General features: G+C 41.8%; 1 protein-coding gene and 1 non-coding gene across 2 annotated transcripts in view; both read left to right on the forward strand.

Annotated features, from left to right (window-relative positions):
* The window catches only part of LOC140160504 (ubiquitin-like protein 3), a 39,147-nt gene that overhangs the window by 12,317 nt on the left and 8,240 nt on the right, over nt 1-18,590 (forward strand). Inside the window, exons 3-4 of the mRNA XM_072183737.1 lie at nt 8,668-8,754; nt 14,912-14,989. Coding sequence (XP_072039838.1) covers nt 8,668-8,754; nt 14,912-14,989 — 165 coding nt within the window. The remainder of the gene's footprint in view (nt 1-8,667; nt 8,755-14,911; nt 14,990-18,590) is intronic.
* Nucleotides 13,452-13,525, forward strand: Trnat-cgu (transfer RNA threonine (anticodon CGU)). The gene has a single exon. It is a non-coding gene; the product is annotated as a tRNA-Thr (tRNA).

Genomic DNA, 18,590 nt, shown 5'->3' on the forward strand with positions numbered 1-18,590 from the left:
TGTACGGTAGGTTATTGTTGCTATGTTAGGGTGATTACTCTATCGTTATGTCTTCATTACCGTCCAATAAAGACGAGTTAATCAGATATTCATACGGTGGGGATTGGTAGGGACCCGTCTGACATTTTAGTAATAAAGTTAGCCAGTCCTTACTTTACCACTAACGTTAGCGACCAGCCTCCGTGCTCAGGTTTGCTTACTGGGCTTGAGTCGCGTTTTTTTTTTTTTTTTAAAGTTGTTCATGAATAATTTGTATATTATTGACTTTTATTGATTCTTAACATGTTTCATTGGTAAATCTATTTAAGTGTAAATTAAGTGCATTTTAATCTTGTAGTTAACTTTTAATTTTGTTTAATATGTTGTTCTCATGTAAATCTATGGTATATATTTTAATGGTTTTTAAGCTTGTTCAGCGCTTTGAGTTTGTTTTTACATTATAAGGCGCTTTATAAATTTTATTTATTATTATTATTATTTTCTCCTCGCTTCGCCTCGGCCCTGTCGGGCTTGCCCTTCCCTGGTGACGGAGCGGGACCCACACCCGCTCTGTTTCACCCACAGGGAGTGCTCACGATCTTCTAGATGTCTTTCTTTTGCTTAGGACTCTCCGAGTTCCAGCTTGACGATTGGGATAGGCTCCGTCATCGCCATAAGACGAAGAAGAAATCTACCAAGGGCACTGGTAAGGTCGATACGGTGGATTCTGCTGTGACAGCCCCTATGTGTCATGGCAGGTCTGCTTAAGGGGGCTCCGGTCCCCGAACAAGCAGGCGGTTCCTTCGGGACTGCTAAGCGCGTCCAAAGGCTCAGCAGCCAGCGAAAGCACTGACTATACGTCGGAGCAAAGTAGCAGCCCCGAGAGCTGCACCCACCCCCGACACCACGCGCGGGCGTTGCACGAGAAAGATCCACGGCGAGTCGGTAGATTCTGCTGTGACAGCCCCTATGGGTCATGGCAGGTCTGCTTAAGGGGCTCCGGTCCCCGGACAAGCAGGCGGTTCCTTCGGGACTGCTAAGCGGCGTCCAAAGGCTCAGCAGCCAGCGAAAGCACTGACTATACGTCGGAGCAAAGTAGCAGGCAGCAGAGCGGTAACCACCAGCGAAAACCCTAAGCGGGTTTTGTAGCAGGAGGATACCAGCCCTCTAGCGAAAAATCCTCACGGGTTTTTAGCAGGAGGACACCCGTCTGTTGCAGGCATGTCTCACGGGCTCAAACAGCCACAGTAGTAGCCAGCGACGGGCAGCATGCAAGGGTACCCGGGCTTGCCTGGGTTGAACCCTAGCATGCATGGGTTCAACAGAGGCGATACCGCGGCTAACGCTGTGGGTGTAGTCTTAGCAGAACCAACTGGGGTTGTCACACGGCAGCTGCGTTCCATGGCGGGACCGCCGAGTGATACCCTGGGCCCTAGAATAGCTGCTGGCTGTCCACAGGGACTGGCTGGCGATTATTCAGGGGTTGGGGTCGCAGTCTCTCACGGGACAGCGACCCAGGTGCATTCGGTGGCAGCTACAAAGGCGAGCTACGGCTGGACTTCAGTGGTAGCCGCTATGCACCCGCCCATAGCTGCCGTGAGTGGTCCGCCACACACAGCGACCTTGGGCGAAGCTCTAGAGGGTACAGTAAGTAGCTTGAACAGCCTAGCTGATCAACAACCCACTTATGTCCTCGAGAGCCAGCGGAGCGTGGGTGATCCATTACCGTCAATGGGTCAATTACCCTCTCTTGATCGATCACTGTCAAATCAACAGGGCATAGCTCCATTGATTGACGCTGCCTATTCAGGTGGCGAGGTGATTGATCGGGGGTGGGCAGGCTCAGCTACCCGTGGTACTAGGCAAGCTCCCTCTAGCCAAGGGACAGCCGGTATAGCGGGGTACCCATACACACGGCTTGATCCCCTTGCGGGGAACGCAGTGAGGCATGGGTACAGTGGTACACAGCCGGAGCCCTCACGGGCACCTACGCTAGTGCAGCGCCGGTACCACGCCAGCACACAGCTTGATCCCCAACAGGGAGCGCGGTGTGGCGAGGGTACAGCGGTCCACAGTTGGGAACCCTCACGGGTACCCACGCTGATACCGCACCGGTACCGCAGCACCGCTTTAGTCGCCACAGTCTCTGTGGCAACAAGGGGGAGGCGGTGCTGGTACTGCAGTACCATGGGGTTACCCTGGTGGCGGATCCTTTCAGGGTCAGCTGCCGGCGGGTATGCCCGTGGTACCCGCCGCAGGGTGTTTCTTCCACGGCCTAGCACCGTGGCAAGTGTCGCCTAGCGATGGCCACGCAGTACCATCATCAGCTGTTGACCAGGCCAGCCGGCATGGGGCTAACCCAGATCTTGATCAGGGTAGGCCCGTGCTGCTAAGCGCTAGGACGACGGCTGCGAGAGCATGCGGACCCAGTGGTGCCATGGCGGATACCTCAGGGTCTTGCGGAGTACTCCCTCTTCTGCTGGCAGGTAGTCGGCGAGCCACACAGTGGTTATGCCTTCTTACCCGCTTTCAGATGCCGTCCTCAGTTACCGTCATCATCAGAGCATGATACGGATACTGTGGGCGAGGAAAGGAGTCGGAAGCTGAGTCCGGTAGTGACATCACTACAGTCTCCTTCCCCGCTGCCCCGCGAGGGAGCAACAGCACTGATCTTCCTCCGGACACCCCCTAAGGGGAGTCCATGGAGGAGGACCAGGGATCCTTTCAGTAGGATGCTCAGCTGCTGCTTCCTCACAGGGGCGCCTGCACTCTCATTCCGGCAAACCTCACGGGTAGATATCGTAGGGCTGTCGAGCTCAGTAGAGCTATGGCGCCGCGTGCTTGCACGCTTCCTCTGCGTGTAAGCGGGAGGACCACGAGACCTACCTGAGGGGATCCGAGAGGGACCCAGATGTCGTCAAGCGTATCACGCTCAGACAACATCTGAGCTCTTCCGAGAGGTGAGCCTATTAGCGGTGCTAACAGCTAGCCTCAACGAGAGCTCCATGGGCCTAGCCCATAGGGTGTCCACTCAGCGCCGGGGAGGGCCTGCCACTCCAATCGCTCAACGCGATGGAAAGGCAGGGTCCTTTTCTCTTTGGATGCTTCTGCGCTACGGTGGAGGACCGTGCAAAGAAGCTACCAACGGGAGCACTCTGAAGAGGTCGGAAACTGCCCTTACCATGGGTAGGAGCTCCGACTTCAGCAGGCCGTGCACCACCAACAGTACCCGAGCCCACTACCTCTGCAGCACCCATTTCTGGGAGGCGCAAGGGTAGCACAGGAACAGCTGGCAAGCCCGAAGAAGAGCAAGCGCTCTTCCAAGGGAAGCTAGGCAGAGCATTCCTGGGGGCTCAGCGGTTTTTCCACAGGGGATCTCCCAGTGGGCGACCGCTTATGGCTTTCACCCAGAGGTGGGAAACCATCTCTTTGAGCGCCTGGGTATGGTCAGTGGTGAGTGGGGGTTACAGACTGGCAACCCAGTCTCCCCACATTCGTCTGCACATTTCAGAGGTCCACAGTAGTGCCGTCAGACGGCCCCCAGCGTCGGGCACTACTGACAGGGATCACACAGCTTCTCACGAAGCGGGCGATTGTCCCGGTCTACCCCCGTTCTACGGGTGATCTTGGAGCCATTGGCTCCAAGGAAGACCGGCGACAGGAGCCCCATCCGGAACCGCAGGCCGTTGAACACGTTCTTCAGGCCCAAGAGGTTCAGAATGGGGACTCTCGCCTCGGTGCTAGCCTGCCCCATCAGGGGCATGGGAACAGCATCGCTAGATCTCTCGGACGCCTATCTGCATATGCCAATCGCCTCTCAAGATCGGAGGCATCTGCGCTTCTAGGTACAGGATCAAAATTACCAGTTTTGATACCGGCCATCCGCCTGTCCATCTCTCCCAGGGTGTTTAACACTCTTGGTCAGAGCGGTGGCAGCGTACCTGAAGCACAGGGGTGTCAACATCAGTTGCTACCTGGACGTTTGGCTCATATCACGGACGCACTCCACTGAAGACTACGGGTCTCATGGGGTTGATAGTCCGTAGGGTGCGGGACCCTGGATTTTTGATCAGCTCAAAAAGTCCAGCGTGGTCCCGACGCAGACACCACTATTTGTAGGGGCCCAGATCACCCTCACGGAGGGGTTCGCGGTGCTCTCACCCGGCGGGTGACGAACATGGTGCGGTGTGCCTGACTCTTGGCGAGTCTCGGGCAAAACCCGCTGTGGCATGGATGAAGGTGGTAGGCCTAATGGCCAGTATGGTAGACCTCGTACTGTACTGCCGTTTCTACGTTAGGCTTACCCAACTACACCTTCTAGCCTGCTTGCAGGCCCAGTCGTCACCAATATCCCTCGCGGTTCCGTTGTCGGAGATCGCGCGAGAGGAACTCTGGTGGTGGACCCATCAGCCCAATTTGACCCAGGGTGTCAGGTTCCTGCACCCCGGTATGTCACGTAGTGGCGACCATAGCGTCAAAAGCGGGGCTGGGGGTCCACATCCACGGAGACTCCGTCTCGGGCCTATGGGGCCATAGAGACAGAGTTTCACATCAACCTCCCTCGCTTACGAGGAGGTGATCGTGGAATCACATACCGTTGTCCTGACGGATAACACAACCGTGGTAGCCTACCCCAACAGACAAGGGGACTCCGGGCCACCACGATTGAGCCTGCATGCACGACACCTGATAGGGTGGTGCAAGTTCAGGCAGATTACGATGAGAGCGATACACATCGCGGGCGTCACCAGCATCCTCGCGCACAATCTGTCACGAGGAAGGGTGTCGGGACCAGCAGAATGGTCCCTTGCTCCGCAGGTCGCTCAGGCGATCTTCAAGGGATGTACCACCCTCGAAAGATCTGTTCGCATCTCATCGCAATCATCCACTGCCGGTGTACTGCTCAAGGGTCGCGGACCCCAAGCATTCACCGTGGGACGCTCTGTCCATAGACTGGGGAGGATGACAGCTTATGCAGTCCCTCCGATCTCACTACTCATGAGGGTGGTGGCCAAGATCGGGTGGGAAGACTGCATTGTCATTCTGCTAGCGGCAAGGCGCTGGCACTCCCAGTACCAGATCTACTCCGGATGCCCGGAGCGGAGGTACCCATTCTATCACTAGAGCACCTGCAGTTAGCTGTATGGCCCTTACCAGGGAACACGCAGCGGAGGGATACTTTTCATCAGAAGCTGTTTTTCTCATCGCCGGGGCTAGACGGAAGTCTACCCTCCGTACGTATAGCCAGAGTCTGGCTCCATACTACGCTTGGTGCAATGAGACAAATAGCTCTCCGCTAGAGCCTCTGTGCTGCTAGTTCCGGAGTTTCTGACAGAAAAGTTCCAAGCAAGACTTCAGCGGGCCACTGGGGCCAGCTATAAGTCAGCTGTCCTCTCCATTCACCGAGGTTTGAGCGGTCGACTATCATAGCCGATGGTTACCTTATTAGTCTACGCCGACGGTATGTTCAGCGAGTGTCTACCAAAAGCGGAAAGTGATCCTCCTAGGGATCCCAACACAGTCTTAGATTACTTTAAGGGTCACCCTTTTGACCTTCCGTCAAAAGCCGCTAAATCACGTAACTCTCAAGATGGCTTTCCGGTTTGGCGTTGGCTTCGGGACGGCGGTGCTGAGTTGCACACGGTCTCGAGGTTAGCTTCCGTGTTCACAAACACTGGAGCGACACTGTTTCGGCGCTCTGTTCTCGTGACTACGAACGGGCGCGGTGCATACCGACATTCGTCCCTCTCCAATCCCCAGGGTTGGGCAAGGGTCGGCTGAAGCCAAAGATAGGCTGGGGTGTCCGATAAGGCGCTGCAGCACTATTTCTTCGAACACAAGCCTTGCGAGGGACTCACGACCGCATTCATCACCCTTACAGAGCCTTTCGGTCCAGCCGCTGTCGCAATGGCTGGTCCAGGTGTTGGTGGGGTCCGGGGGCTCGCGAAGGTTTCGCGTCCCACGACCCACTCGACACGAGCTATCTCATCATCTTGGGTATACCGTTCGGTTGTCCCTTGAGGAGATCTAGCAGGCGGTGTCCCGGAAGCCACCTTCGCCCTTCTCTACGATACTTCCGTTTACGTTAGTAATCAGAGACGGGGCGGGAGGTTTACCGGGACATTGTTCTGGCGATCATAATACGGTGGTGTACGGGTACCAGGTTTTCAGACTATACAGAATACTCAGCATGGTAAGAACCAGTGTCGCTATTCTTAACCACCAAACTTATTAAGTAAGGAGGTTTATGTCTGTGATCGCGTGGTCTTTTTGTTTCCCGACCGTTGGGGAAAATATTTTCTGACCTCGCGAAAACCATCGTTACCGCTCCCGATCCCTGATCAGATGCTGACCAATCTTCTACCTCCTTCCGTCGGTTACTTGCTAGATCGATCTTTCAGATGTTGATGCAAGAAGTATCTTAATCAACATCGGAAGCGGTAAGATCGACCGGTGTACTGAGTCTAGTCCCAAACAAAAATGTTTGGTAGACTCATAACCGGTGCGATCTTACCTTTCCGATATTGATTATCCCGACCCGCCACCCCTACAAGTTTGGTCCGAGTAGGGGATCCCAAGTCGGATAAGGGGCGATCATATGGTGTGGCGTCACCTTTTGGGTGAGTCCACCGGGGATCGGGGTTTTGTTATTTATTCATTTATGTGGGACAAAATGACTATTGGTTTTTCCGCATCTCGGGATCGATGCAAGAAGTATCTTAATCAACATCGGAAAGGTAAGATCGCACCGGTTATGAGTCTACCAAACATTTTTGTTTGGGACTAATGTTGCAGAAGTTGCTATGTATGAAATGTGTCCTACTGTCTGTTCAATTAGCTTAGATTCTTGAATTTTCAAGATATTTGAAAAAATAAAAAATTATGGCCAAAGTCATCAAAGAAAAGTGTTAGCACAGCCTTAGACCTAACGTGATTTATACTTTTCAAATTCCAAAGTTCAATTTAAAACCCCATTTCTTTTAAATTTTGCCTCATTTTAGGCAGTTACTTGGGTCCACCAAAAAGGTTCGCGACCTTTTTACAAATCGAGTGGGACAGTCCATTCTCAACTTAGGGCATAGACCCTATCCAATTTAGCAAAACAATAATCTATCCACCAATCTGTCCTGCCATTTCAATTGTTATACCGTTCCGGTTATTGGATAGGTTTTATAGGTGATGATGGTCCACCGGTTTTTGTTACACGAAATAATATGGCGCGATTAAGTTTTATGCATAACATTATTCTGAGCATTATTTTTTTCCTAAACAATGACATTAAAATTATGGATTTCGTTCTTATTTCAACTGGTTTACAATGTAAATTGAGTTTTATTTAATACCATCATTCCTTCCCAAAAATATCAGCATTCGCTTGACATTTACAAGAATTGTTTTCTGTAACCTGATTGTTTTAAATAATATTTTCTTGTACAAAAGTTCTTTTGTTTCCAAATGTCCAAATAAATAAATAAATAAATAAATAAATAAATAAATAAATAAATAAATAAATAAATAAATAAATAAATAAATAAATAAATAAATAAATAAATAAATAAATAAATAAATAAAATTTAATAAATAAATAAATAAATAAATAAATAAATAAATAAATAAATAAATAAATAAATAAATACGCAAGGAATGTATTTATACAAGATGGGCCTAATTTAGAAAACGTTAGTTCATAAATAATAACTTAATGTTTCAACAGTAGTTGTTGAAACTTTTGCTTTTAAAATTTGAATTCATTTACAAGGGAAAATTTGTAGAGGTGTGTAATAATTATGAGCCCCTGGGGGGTAAAATTTCCAAACAGCCTGCCAAAAATCGCTTGGACCATCTCTCGGCCGCCCTCCAAAAATTGCTTGCCCCCGCTCTTGGCTACAATACAGTGTCAGTAATCAAAACCGGACCTTATGCAGCTGAACCTGACCTTATAATATGCAGGTGAAGGTCACAAAAAAGTTTTTCCTTACTTCCAGTCTCCCCACTGAATCCACAAAGAGTGAGTGGTTACCCACCTTTTGACATTGCAGAGCAGTACATAATTGATGGTGACTCAGCTCAGTGATGCAAGGTGTTCAGTATAAACATATTGAATGAAATGGTACTCAAAGAGCTTATTGATCAGTGTACGGTTTCTTGTATGCACATGATAAACCTATGTTGTATATTCCGAGCATTCCCATGTAAAGCTTACCCTCATGCTCATAACCACCTAAGCTGCTGAGTGGATTTTGTGCACGGACACACCTCTTTGCACAATGTGTACTGTGTACTTCAGAAGCACAGTAACATGCAATATTTTATGATTAAGAAAGAGAAAGAAGCCCCTTTTATTTTTTGTCGCTAGAAATGATCAAAAATTCATTTACAATTTTTTGATTCCCTATAGAAGTAAAATGTTATCTGAAGCATATTATCTACGGCAAGTTTTGGGACTCTCTGCTTCTCAGTTTATCAATCCTTGGTCAGTTGTGATATTTGCACAATTGTTAGCACTCCGACAGTTTCAAGTAGACCTATTTGTGTAGCACTTGCTAATTTCCTAGAACCATAATGCAGGACTCTATCAAATTCTTTACACTGTTAGACCCTTGTGCATAGTCCTCAAATAGAGCTGGGCTCTTTGATATGAATAAATTGTCTCCTCAATTGATTTGTTTTTCTCCTTGTCTTTTTCAGAGTGGGATGCTGACAGAGTGAATTCACCAACAATATTGCGTTTGATTTACCAAGGCAGATTTATCCATGGAAATGTGACGCTTGCAGGTGAGTTGATTTAAATTGCTTATTTCCTTATTGGTTTTAGGGGCTGGTTTGTTTATAGTTTTGTGGATCCACACAGCAATATAGTCAGAATTATTGCTTGGTCATATCCTGATCTGTCAATGTACTTAATGATTATTTTGAGAGACATATTTTTTTATTTCATACATGAATATGTTTGCAAGGGAGAAAATACCACGGTTTGAACCAGGATCTACTTTTGTGAAAAAAACACACCCAGCAAACACAAAAATGATTTTCACACATTTTAAATAGATTATATTTTGAGTTTTGGTTAAAACCCCGAAAAATTGTGGAAAATTAAATCGAAAATCTTGAACACGATCGCTATTTTGAGCATCGTAACCCAGCTATCAATCACAGTATATACACAATAGTTTGTTGTGAATTAATATTCATTACCCCTACGTAAGCTTACCTATTCAGCCAATCACATCCGCTTTTATACATTATCTGGTTGCTAGAAATCTGACTTAATTTTTCCGATTGGTCAGAGAAATACCTTCAGCGTACTATCGACCAATCAGAAACGCTGTTAGTAACTAAGCTTCCTCGTGTCGTGAACAAAATCCGAACGCAAGGCAAATCAATTGATCTCTCGATTAGCAATTATTGACTTCCCATTGCAAACCGATGGCGATACCGGTATCGCCTTATCTTGTACATGTGAGCCCATCTCTAGATATGTTTTGAACGAAATAGTTTTTATCCCGGCGAATTTGATCAATATTATTACCAGTTACAGCTGTTTCATCGCTGTTTCGAGTCAGTTTTGCAGCTAACTAGGGATTGCAAAATTTAAATAAATTAAACTGTTGATTTTTGATTGCTTTGTATTATTTAAGTAGGTTTTTTGAGCAATCAGGTTAGTTTTAGTGTAATTTTAGTCGAATTTTACTTTGGTGTCGAATTCAGCTGACAGCAATGCATCGATTCGCTTTTGAAAAATTGCCTTGGTGCCCTTCTCAAATTTTCAACAGTTGCCATGATGCCCTTTTGAAATATTACAAATTGCCGTGCTGCCTTGCCTTTTCAGTGAAAATCCAAGGCAATTATCAACTTGCCCTTAAAAAGTTGCCGTGCCCCTTCAGATCCATAATTCGAGGGCTGAAGAAAACGTTTTAAAACATTTTATGAATTAACACTACAGCAATATTTTGTCAACACTTTAACATTATGTTATAATTATTGCAGTAGGTATGAAAACATACCCTCTATGACCTTTATAAATTTTAACCCAACATTTAAACGTTTTCTAGCAAACTTTTCTAACCTTTTGCAAATGATGTCCAAAACGTTTTGTGTTTGCTGGGCAGTTGAGGTTGATTTTGTGTGAACTACTGGCATGTAAGTGAGATATTGAGACATTTTGCCAGGAGACAGGTTCAGAGTAAAAAGAAGAGCTCTATCTCGTGATCATTCTATAAAAGAGGCTAAGCGGAAGTTACTTCATGGTAACTAGTGGGCAAATAGAGCGTAGAGCCTGCTTACTTAACCCTAGCCTAGTTGGTTTCAATGTTCTTATTAGTGCTAATAATAATTGAATTTTCATGTCACCATCATTAAATACACCAGCAAAGTGCTTGTGTAATCCAATAATCACTAACATTCGTGAACTATAATTGAAATGTTCGTGACTCAAAAGTCTGTCGCATGTGCGCACCCTTGGCGAATTACCATGACTTCATACACTCTTCGATAGCGAGAACCAATCGGAGCAAATGATAGAAAATGTGAACCATGTACTAATTGTGAATAATGCATATGCGGCACTCTGCGTACTACTACGCGCAATGCTTTCACACGTGTTCATTTTTCTTGCGGCTTGATGCATTTATATTTGCTTGTATTTTCCAACATTTTTAGTGACAATTTGGTAATAACAAAAGTCCTGGAATTTTTTCCCCGTGTATGAAATAATGCATATCATTTGTTGCTTGAGAAATTGTACAAAGTAATGCACTTCTAATGAGATGTTGATGCGTGTAATGATGCGTGTAATGCACTACCTCTGCAGGGCTCGTGCATTAAACGTATCGACATCTCAGAACGCATGCATAATTTTGTACAATTTCACTCCGAACAAGTGATATTCTTTTATTAAGCTATAATTCATCATTATCATTCGTAATCAGCAGGCCATTGTAGTCTTTACTATTAATATTACATTATTTTATCAAATCTTGATTTAAAACGATTTTTATGTCAAGGAGGACATTTGGTTGGAAAACGAGAGAGTTCTTAAATGTGTTGTCGCAATGGGAAGATGAGTCCCAACTTGATAACAAAAATATCAACATATCCTTTTGGCCTACACATGTAGATCATGTTACTGTCTGAAGTTCACAAGGAAAGGTGACAAAACATTTCTTCAGTCTGATGGGATCCCAAATCCTTCAATTTTACTTTAAAGCAAAATGCATCAAACTTCTGGGAAGAACTATGTACATGTATGTTCATCAGAAGAAGTATTTGCTAGTAAATGCTAGAAAATAAGCTTTCCTGTGAGAAGCTCTCATTTCTCTAATGGAGGTAGTGTTATCAAACCCATGACTTTGTAGCCCAATTTGGTGATTTCAAACTTTGTTTCATGACTTTTTGAGCTACATGAAAGGCTACTTTTGAGCTTGAGCTAAAAATAATAAGTCCATTTTCAATGAATGTTGCTACATATTTTGGTGGATTTTTGTAAATTTGTAACATTTCAAGTGTGGAATGTGTTGAAATATTTTGCTACTGAGAATTTTCTTCCAATCCAGTAGCACCCAGTAGCAAGGGTCTGCCAAGCTAAAAAAAGTTGTTTTGTAGATATAGTTGCACACGAGGTGAATATAGTATTTTACATAAGAACACTTTTTCATCAAACTTCCTGGCAAAGCATATTGCACTGCAGATTGCACACTAGGTGAATATAGTATTTTACATAGATATGTGAAGAAGACTTTCCTCAAACTTCCTGGCAAAGCATATTGCAATACCGTTGACTTAATATAACTGAATTTGATTTATTGATCAAGAACAACCCCTGAGAATATGATACATAGGAGCTATGAATGACACATTCTCTTCCCGATGCTTGGGGCTGGCTGTGTGGGAGGTGAATTGAATGTGTATTTGTGGGTATGGGTGGGAGGGGACAAGGTCAGTGTATGTTATTAAATTTTAACATGTAAAATTCTAATATTATTAAAGCGTTTCTCAATTTTTATATTATATCGGTTGAAAAGGGTTTGAAGAAGTCTAATTGCATAATTGCACATGTTATTTCACTAACAGTATCTCAGGGGTTGTTCTTGATCAATAAATCAAATTGCTTGATAAAGCAATCAAGTTAGCTCAATCGATAAGGCGTTTAACTATAGTGCATGAGTTTGCAGATTCGAACCCTGGCAGTGGTTAATACACTCTCATGGAAAAATTGAGTTAGCTTGAAATTCCCCTGGACAAGGAAGTTGCTGCTAATTGTCTCATTGCAACCCTAGTACCGAAACTCGGGGAGCTAATCCTGGTTGTGATGGTCAATTGTGGAATGTCTAGGGTGTAAGCTCTTGAAGCTGCAATGTCCCTGAGTTGTTGTTAAATGGTTTATGGATGATATGTGGCAGTAGTGGTCAGCGACAACCAGTAGTCGACACTCGACAATTTTGGCGCGTGTTGAGAGACGGATGTTTTTATTCGTTTTTATGGTCACTATGAGTTTCTTTTAAATAAAACCATGTGATTCGTGCTTGATAATTATTTTTCTTACATATAAGGCATTTATAATGTTGTGATTGCTGGAGACGTGTGATACAGATAACCACCAAACTACTACCTTGTTTTTTAACATATTTCAGTGGCGATATGAGAAAAATAACATAATCTGCATGGGTACATGTAATACACCTTTAAACTGTCATCAAATCTTTCCTTTATTGTCAGACACTAAGGCCAAAGAGACACACCATTTAATTTCCATTCAAAGCTATGGGAGTTCAAAAAATTTTGCCCACTGATGAGTCAAAAAATGTAAATTCCCCACCCAATTCTGTATAAGTAGGCTTAGAGAAAAAAACGCAATTTTTTGACCCAAAATGCGAGATGGCAACTTCAAAATGCGAGAAAAAAGCGAGATTTATGCCCAAAAATTGGCGAAAATCAGAAAAAGGTAAAAAATTGAGTGAGGGCAGTATTTCATTGACTCCATACCCCTGAGTGATACCAAAACAAAGCATGGAAATTGCCGACTGGACTATCAAAAATACACAATTTTGTCCTCATAAATCAGCTTAAAAGGTCAATATATACTGCAAGGTTTGAGTAGTAAATAAAGAATATTACTTGTGTTGTTGCTTGAATGTGCCAGAAAATGGACCGTTTTTGTACATTCAGGCTGGAAAATCAGGTCAAACTTAAGCTTTTTTAGTTGCAATGGTTGTCGAATTCTGCAACCTTTCGCCACAGAAATAGATTTTCGTGGTAGAAATGAATCTTTTAAAAGCGAGAAAAGCACTAAAAAGCGAGATTCACGGCGAGAAAAGCGAGATTGCGTTTTCTCTCTAAGTCTATGTATAAGGTTAAAAAATTACTGCTTTGGCGGCTAAAAAAAAATTCTGTCTGACCCAAACTCCAATGCCACCCCCAAGAATCAAATGGTGTGACCGCTTATGGGTTCAAATTTCAACCAGCCTAATCATGAAGCTCCTGTGGCCGAGTGGTTAAGGCACAGGTCTCGTAAACCTGAGGTCCTGGGTTCGATTCCCAGGCGGGATCACTTTTTCTACCTGTCTCCTTTATTTTTTGCGACGGCGAACCTGAAAAAAAAAAAAATGTTTATTTATATAATTCCTGTCGACCATGCCACTATTTTTCTATGGTGTATCCCTAATATGCAAAAATTCAATTGTCTGATATTTTGAGTAACTTTTTCTCTTGTCTTGACGATACTGATTTATTGGAAATGCAATAATAGACACATTATTTGACTGTGGCAGGTGATGACAAAACCAAAAATAAATTTCAATTTGACAGCCTCGCCAAATTTCCTCAAGCATAGTTACAGAGCCATTGAGAAAGGGGAAATTGTCAATATGACAGCATTCAAGCTTTGACTTACATTTTGTGGACAGAATGGTGAAAACATAAAGTGAAAGATATCCTACTTAAAGGAACATTTTCTAGGGTGAAATTTTGTGTAGAAACTGAATCTGACATAAAAAATGCATAATTATCAACTTGAAAATTTTCCCCATAGCACTGTACAGGCATATTTCTGCCCGAAATCCTCAAATATCATGAAAATTTGCTCTAAAAAAAATAAGTCCTTCAAAATGGGGATACTTAGGGCTAAATAAACATAAACTTGCTCTAGAGTTAGGTATTGGCAAGAGCAAGTTTGTGTTTGTTTAGCCTTAAACCTCCCAGTTTTGAAGGACTTATTTTTTTAGAGAATCCATTAATTTTTTCACGCCCTCAAAATTCTTAGGGGTGGGGGTAGCATATTGCAAGTTATTTTCTTTTCTGTAAATGAAGCTTACTTATTTATTATATTACCATTTAGCTATTGAAATACTGAGCAAAAAGACACTTAAAGCATCCCTATAGCTCATACGAATGATGAGATATGGCCTTTTCAAATAGAAAATGAGGCGAATATCGTACTTTTTCCAAATCAATTGTCACCCGAACACTCAAGTTTCTACTGCTGCTACGGAAATAAAGAAAGATGTTGATCCCATTCAATGCTTTTAATATCACAATTGTACCCTTGTTACACAATTAGTATAGAAAATTAGGCTCTATTTAATAGTGTTCATGTTCATACACTCACAGGAAATCTGCAAGTCAATTTTTTGTCACCCCAAAAGCGGCTATTTTCGGTCAAAATCGGACATAAAATTGAATTTTTCTTGAAATCTATAAAAGATAGGGAGTTTTAAGTGCCAAAATCTGAAACTACATGATATTTTACCCTTGGAAACATATAAACAATCAAGAATTTTTATTGTTTTCACCCCTAAATAATTTTTTCACACTTTTGTCCGCCAAATGTAAGTCAAAGCTTGAACACTGTCATATGAGCCATTAGTCAACAGACAATTTGCGTTTTAAAAAAATGGTTGTTTGAAATGACAATATATTTTGTATGTTTTTGTTGCAGCCTTGCAATTACCAACAGGAAAGGTAACAGTGATGCATTTAATGGCAAGGGAAACCCTTCCGGAACCCAATTCACAAGGTTTGTGCCAATATTTGTACACTTCGTATAATTTTTTTTTCAGGATTGCATGATATCAGCTTTTTAAAATACTGTAAAAGTGGACATTTTCGCATGATTCATTTTTTGTACTGTGCCAAGTTTGAACTTTTCCCCTTGTTTTTAATTTCATGATTCTAATTTCTTTCCATCGACCTATATACAAAAGGAATATATTTGCATGTTGTTATTTTCACGGTAGCAGTTGGAATACGAAAATAAATGTAGCGTGAAAATTTCCACTTTCATAGTAGTTGACTAGACACCAATTATTGGTCGTCGCGAGCATGTGATGATGCAGTTTTATTTTTGTACAATCCCATGATCATTTTACGTAACTTGTCATATATTGCAATGTTCTTGTGCTGTGAACATTTTTGTTTGAAAATGGATTTTTCAGATACATGTAAAGATTGACATGTTTTATTCAAGTTCAAGTTGGTTTTTTTCATCACATCAACAGAATACTATTAGTTAACCTTTTTTGTTCATGAATACAGGAAAATATCTACAGTCTGGTGCAATATTCCATGAAGCGAAGGCTGAATGGAATACTGCACCAGACATGATATTTTCCTGTATATTGTGAGAAAAAGCAAGGGGTAACAAATTTATCCTTTTAGTGAACATGAATTCTATTATCTTCCGACTTGTTCATAAACTTTGTTGAAGGAATTTTCTAATTGAAAGTAGGCCAGTTTCTTCCTTGCTTTTAAACAGTGCAATTATGCTGCGTGTGAAGTATGCACATGAGTCTTATGATATCGCGCAAATTATGTTATGCATACTCATGTGTTAGGACTACGAGATAATCGGAAAATATTACCTGCTTGTATGTTAATGAGAGTACACAGGTAATAATACAGACCTTTATCCAAGTTGTGTTTGACCAATGAGATTACAGAATTCTTATCAACTAAAGGATAATATTAGTTACTCCCTTTATGTTCACAAAATACGGGAAAATATCTATGGTACGGCACCAGACTGTAGATATTTTCTCGTATTTCATGAGAACAAAATATCTTTTTATAGTGAACATTACTATTATCTTCCGACTTGTTTGTAAACTTTGATAAAAGAATTTAGTTTGATAATCTTTGCTGAAATGTAGGCCAGTTTCTTCCTTGCTTGGAAACAGTGCATCTATGCTGCGCGTGAAGTATGCGCATGAGTCTTATGATATCGCGCAAGTTATGTTACGCATACACGCGTATTAGGACTACGCAGATAATACGGAAAATATTACCTGCCTATATTAATGAAGAGTATGCAGGTAATAATACAGAATTTTATCCAAATGGTATTTGACTAATGAGATTACAGAATTCTTATCAACAAAAGGATAAAATATAATGCACTATTGAAATACTTTCTATACTGAAGTAGGCTCAGGCGATTGTTAAAAACAATCGATTTCGATTAATTTTTTTTTTTAATCGATTATTTTCGATGTATTGAACATCGCGTGACTGTAATAGGTTGAGCATCATTTGTTGCATAAAATCCCACTATTAAACAAAGATGTGTTTAACAGTTGTTTCACTTGTTATTCTGGTTTTAGTTTCAGCTAATAATCACTTATAAAGATGCAACTATTTTAAAAACCACCTATCAGTTGAAAAATTGCTTTAATAATCTATTTGCTTAGAAAAACAGTCGATTATTTTCGATAAAATCTAAATGTCGATATTTCAATAATTGGGTTTATAAAAAATTGAGTACCCGATTAAAATAAAAATCGATTATTTTCGATTAATCTAAATATCGCCCAAGCCTGTTAACTGAAGAGTGATACTATCTTTCAGAATGTAAGTGCTTATTGTGTTAAAAGATGTTGAACAAACGATTGTCAGTTTCCTGGTTTTGACCAACAAAGAGGTCTGAAGTAGTTGACCAAATTTAACTTCAATGTTCACTCAGGTCGGCAAAGATTACCAAAAATGCTCACAAGAAAGCGGTAAATTATACTATATCACCAAATTTCGGTTACTCCATGTAATTTTACATGATATTAGGCTTAGGGTTAAGGTTAGTATTAGGGTTAGGTTAGGGTTAGGATTAGGGTTAGCATTAAGGTTATGATTATGATTAGGGTTATGATTAGGGTTAGGGTTTGGATTAGCTTACATGAAATAATTACATGAAGGATCGACTCAAATTTCACAGGAGATTTCATCAAAGTGGGCAACTCTACTGTACTTAAGTTAATTAAAATGTTAGGTTTGCCTCCTTACTGAAATAAATTAATAATGTTCATAGGAAGCAATTTGGTGTAATTGTCTATATTTAGATTCAAGGATATGAACATTAATTTCTTCACGTGGCTATTAATGCCTAATACATTTTGTACAACCAATACAACATTCATTTTTTTCGATTATCTTGTTTTGCCAAGTGAAATTCCGAAAATTGGCCATATACTAATTATTTACTTCAGTTAGTTATAAATAAGGAACGAACCAACAGGTTTGTGGCGTCCTACAAATGAAACTAGTTCTGTTTTTTGGGAGGGTAAAATACTTGATTCCATTTGGAAAAAAAATATTGGTCTGAAAAATATATTATAATTGTAAGAATTATTGTGGTTTTTGTTTGTTTTGTTTTTTTGTTTTTTTATCAACAACAAACATTGCAAAATCATTTTCAAAAAAGATCTTCTAATAAATGCCTATATTGCAATAATCAACATTTTCCATGATTTTTATTACTAGTTAATTACAGTAATTCAAACATTAAAAAGGCACATAAAATTATATGCTACATTGATTTCAGCTTGCCCAGCATTTTCCTCAGTTTTGGAAAGAGAATGAATCAAGAGTACCTGCTGGTTTGAACCATATCAAAGTCATAAGCCTTACAACATGTATAGCTGGCACATCTGGGGTTCGAACCGGGGGCTTCAGATGAGTCGTGGAGATAAGTAAAGTAAAGAAAGGTCACCTCACTAAATCGACTGACTATATAAGTCATCATCGGAAATAAGTTTCAAAATCAAAAAGCATGACTAGCATGTTTCCCCTAAAAGATGCTGCACCAGCCAGTTTCTGTTTAGTTATTACAAGGTGTGTGGATATGCCGGCTTTATTTACCCATCGACAGAGATACTAGGGTGTAATCCCATGATATGTCCAGTTTAATATACCCCGTTTAACCTACCTTTAAATATACAACTCAATGTTTTCAACATTTCAGGAAGACGTTTCTGACAGGGAGGGACGGAGTTGGCTGAAAAACTAAACTAAACTAGTTACATTTTATAGGATATCATCGATCTTTTGGTTTATTCCCTAAAGGATGAGGATTTATCTGTGTTTCATTTGACAAAACAGGATATTTTTTAATCCGCAAAAATTAGTGCTGTATTTTTCATGAGTACATGTAGTAAGATTTTATTGTTTTCTTGCTCATATCACTAGTATCCACAACATGCTCATCTATCAGGGCTCAGTTCTTTAACCCCAATACATTTGCACATTCATTGAATGACCTTTGAAAATTTGGGTTCAAAAACTCATACTCTGCAACATGAGGTCAAATTTTGCACTCTGATTGTTTAATTGAGGTTACTAAACTATGCTAT

This window comes from Amphiura filiformis, chromosome 9 (assembly GCF_039555335.1).
Source record: "Amphiura filiformis chromosome 9, Afil_fr2py, whole genome shotgun sequence".
Lineage (NCBI taxonomy): Eukaryota > Metazoa > Echinodermata > Ophiuroidea > Amphilepidida > Amphiuridae > Amphiura > Amphiura filiformis.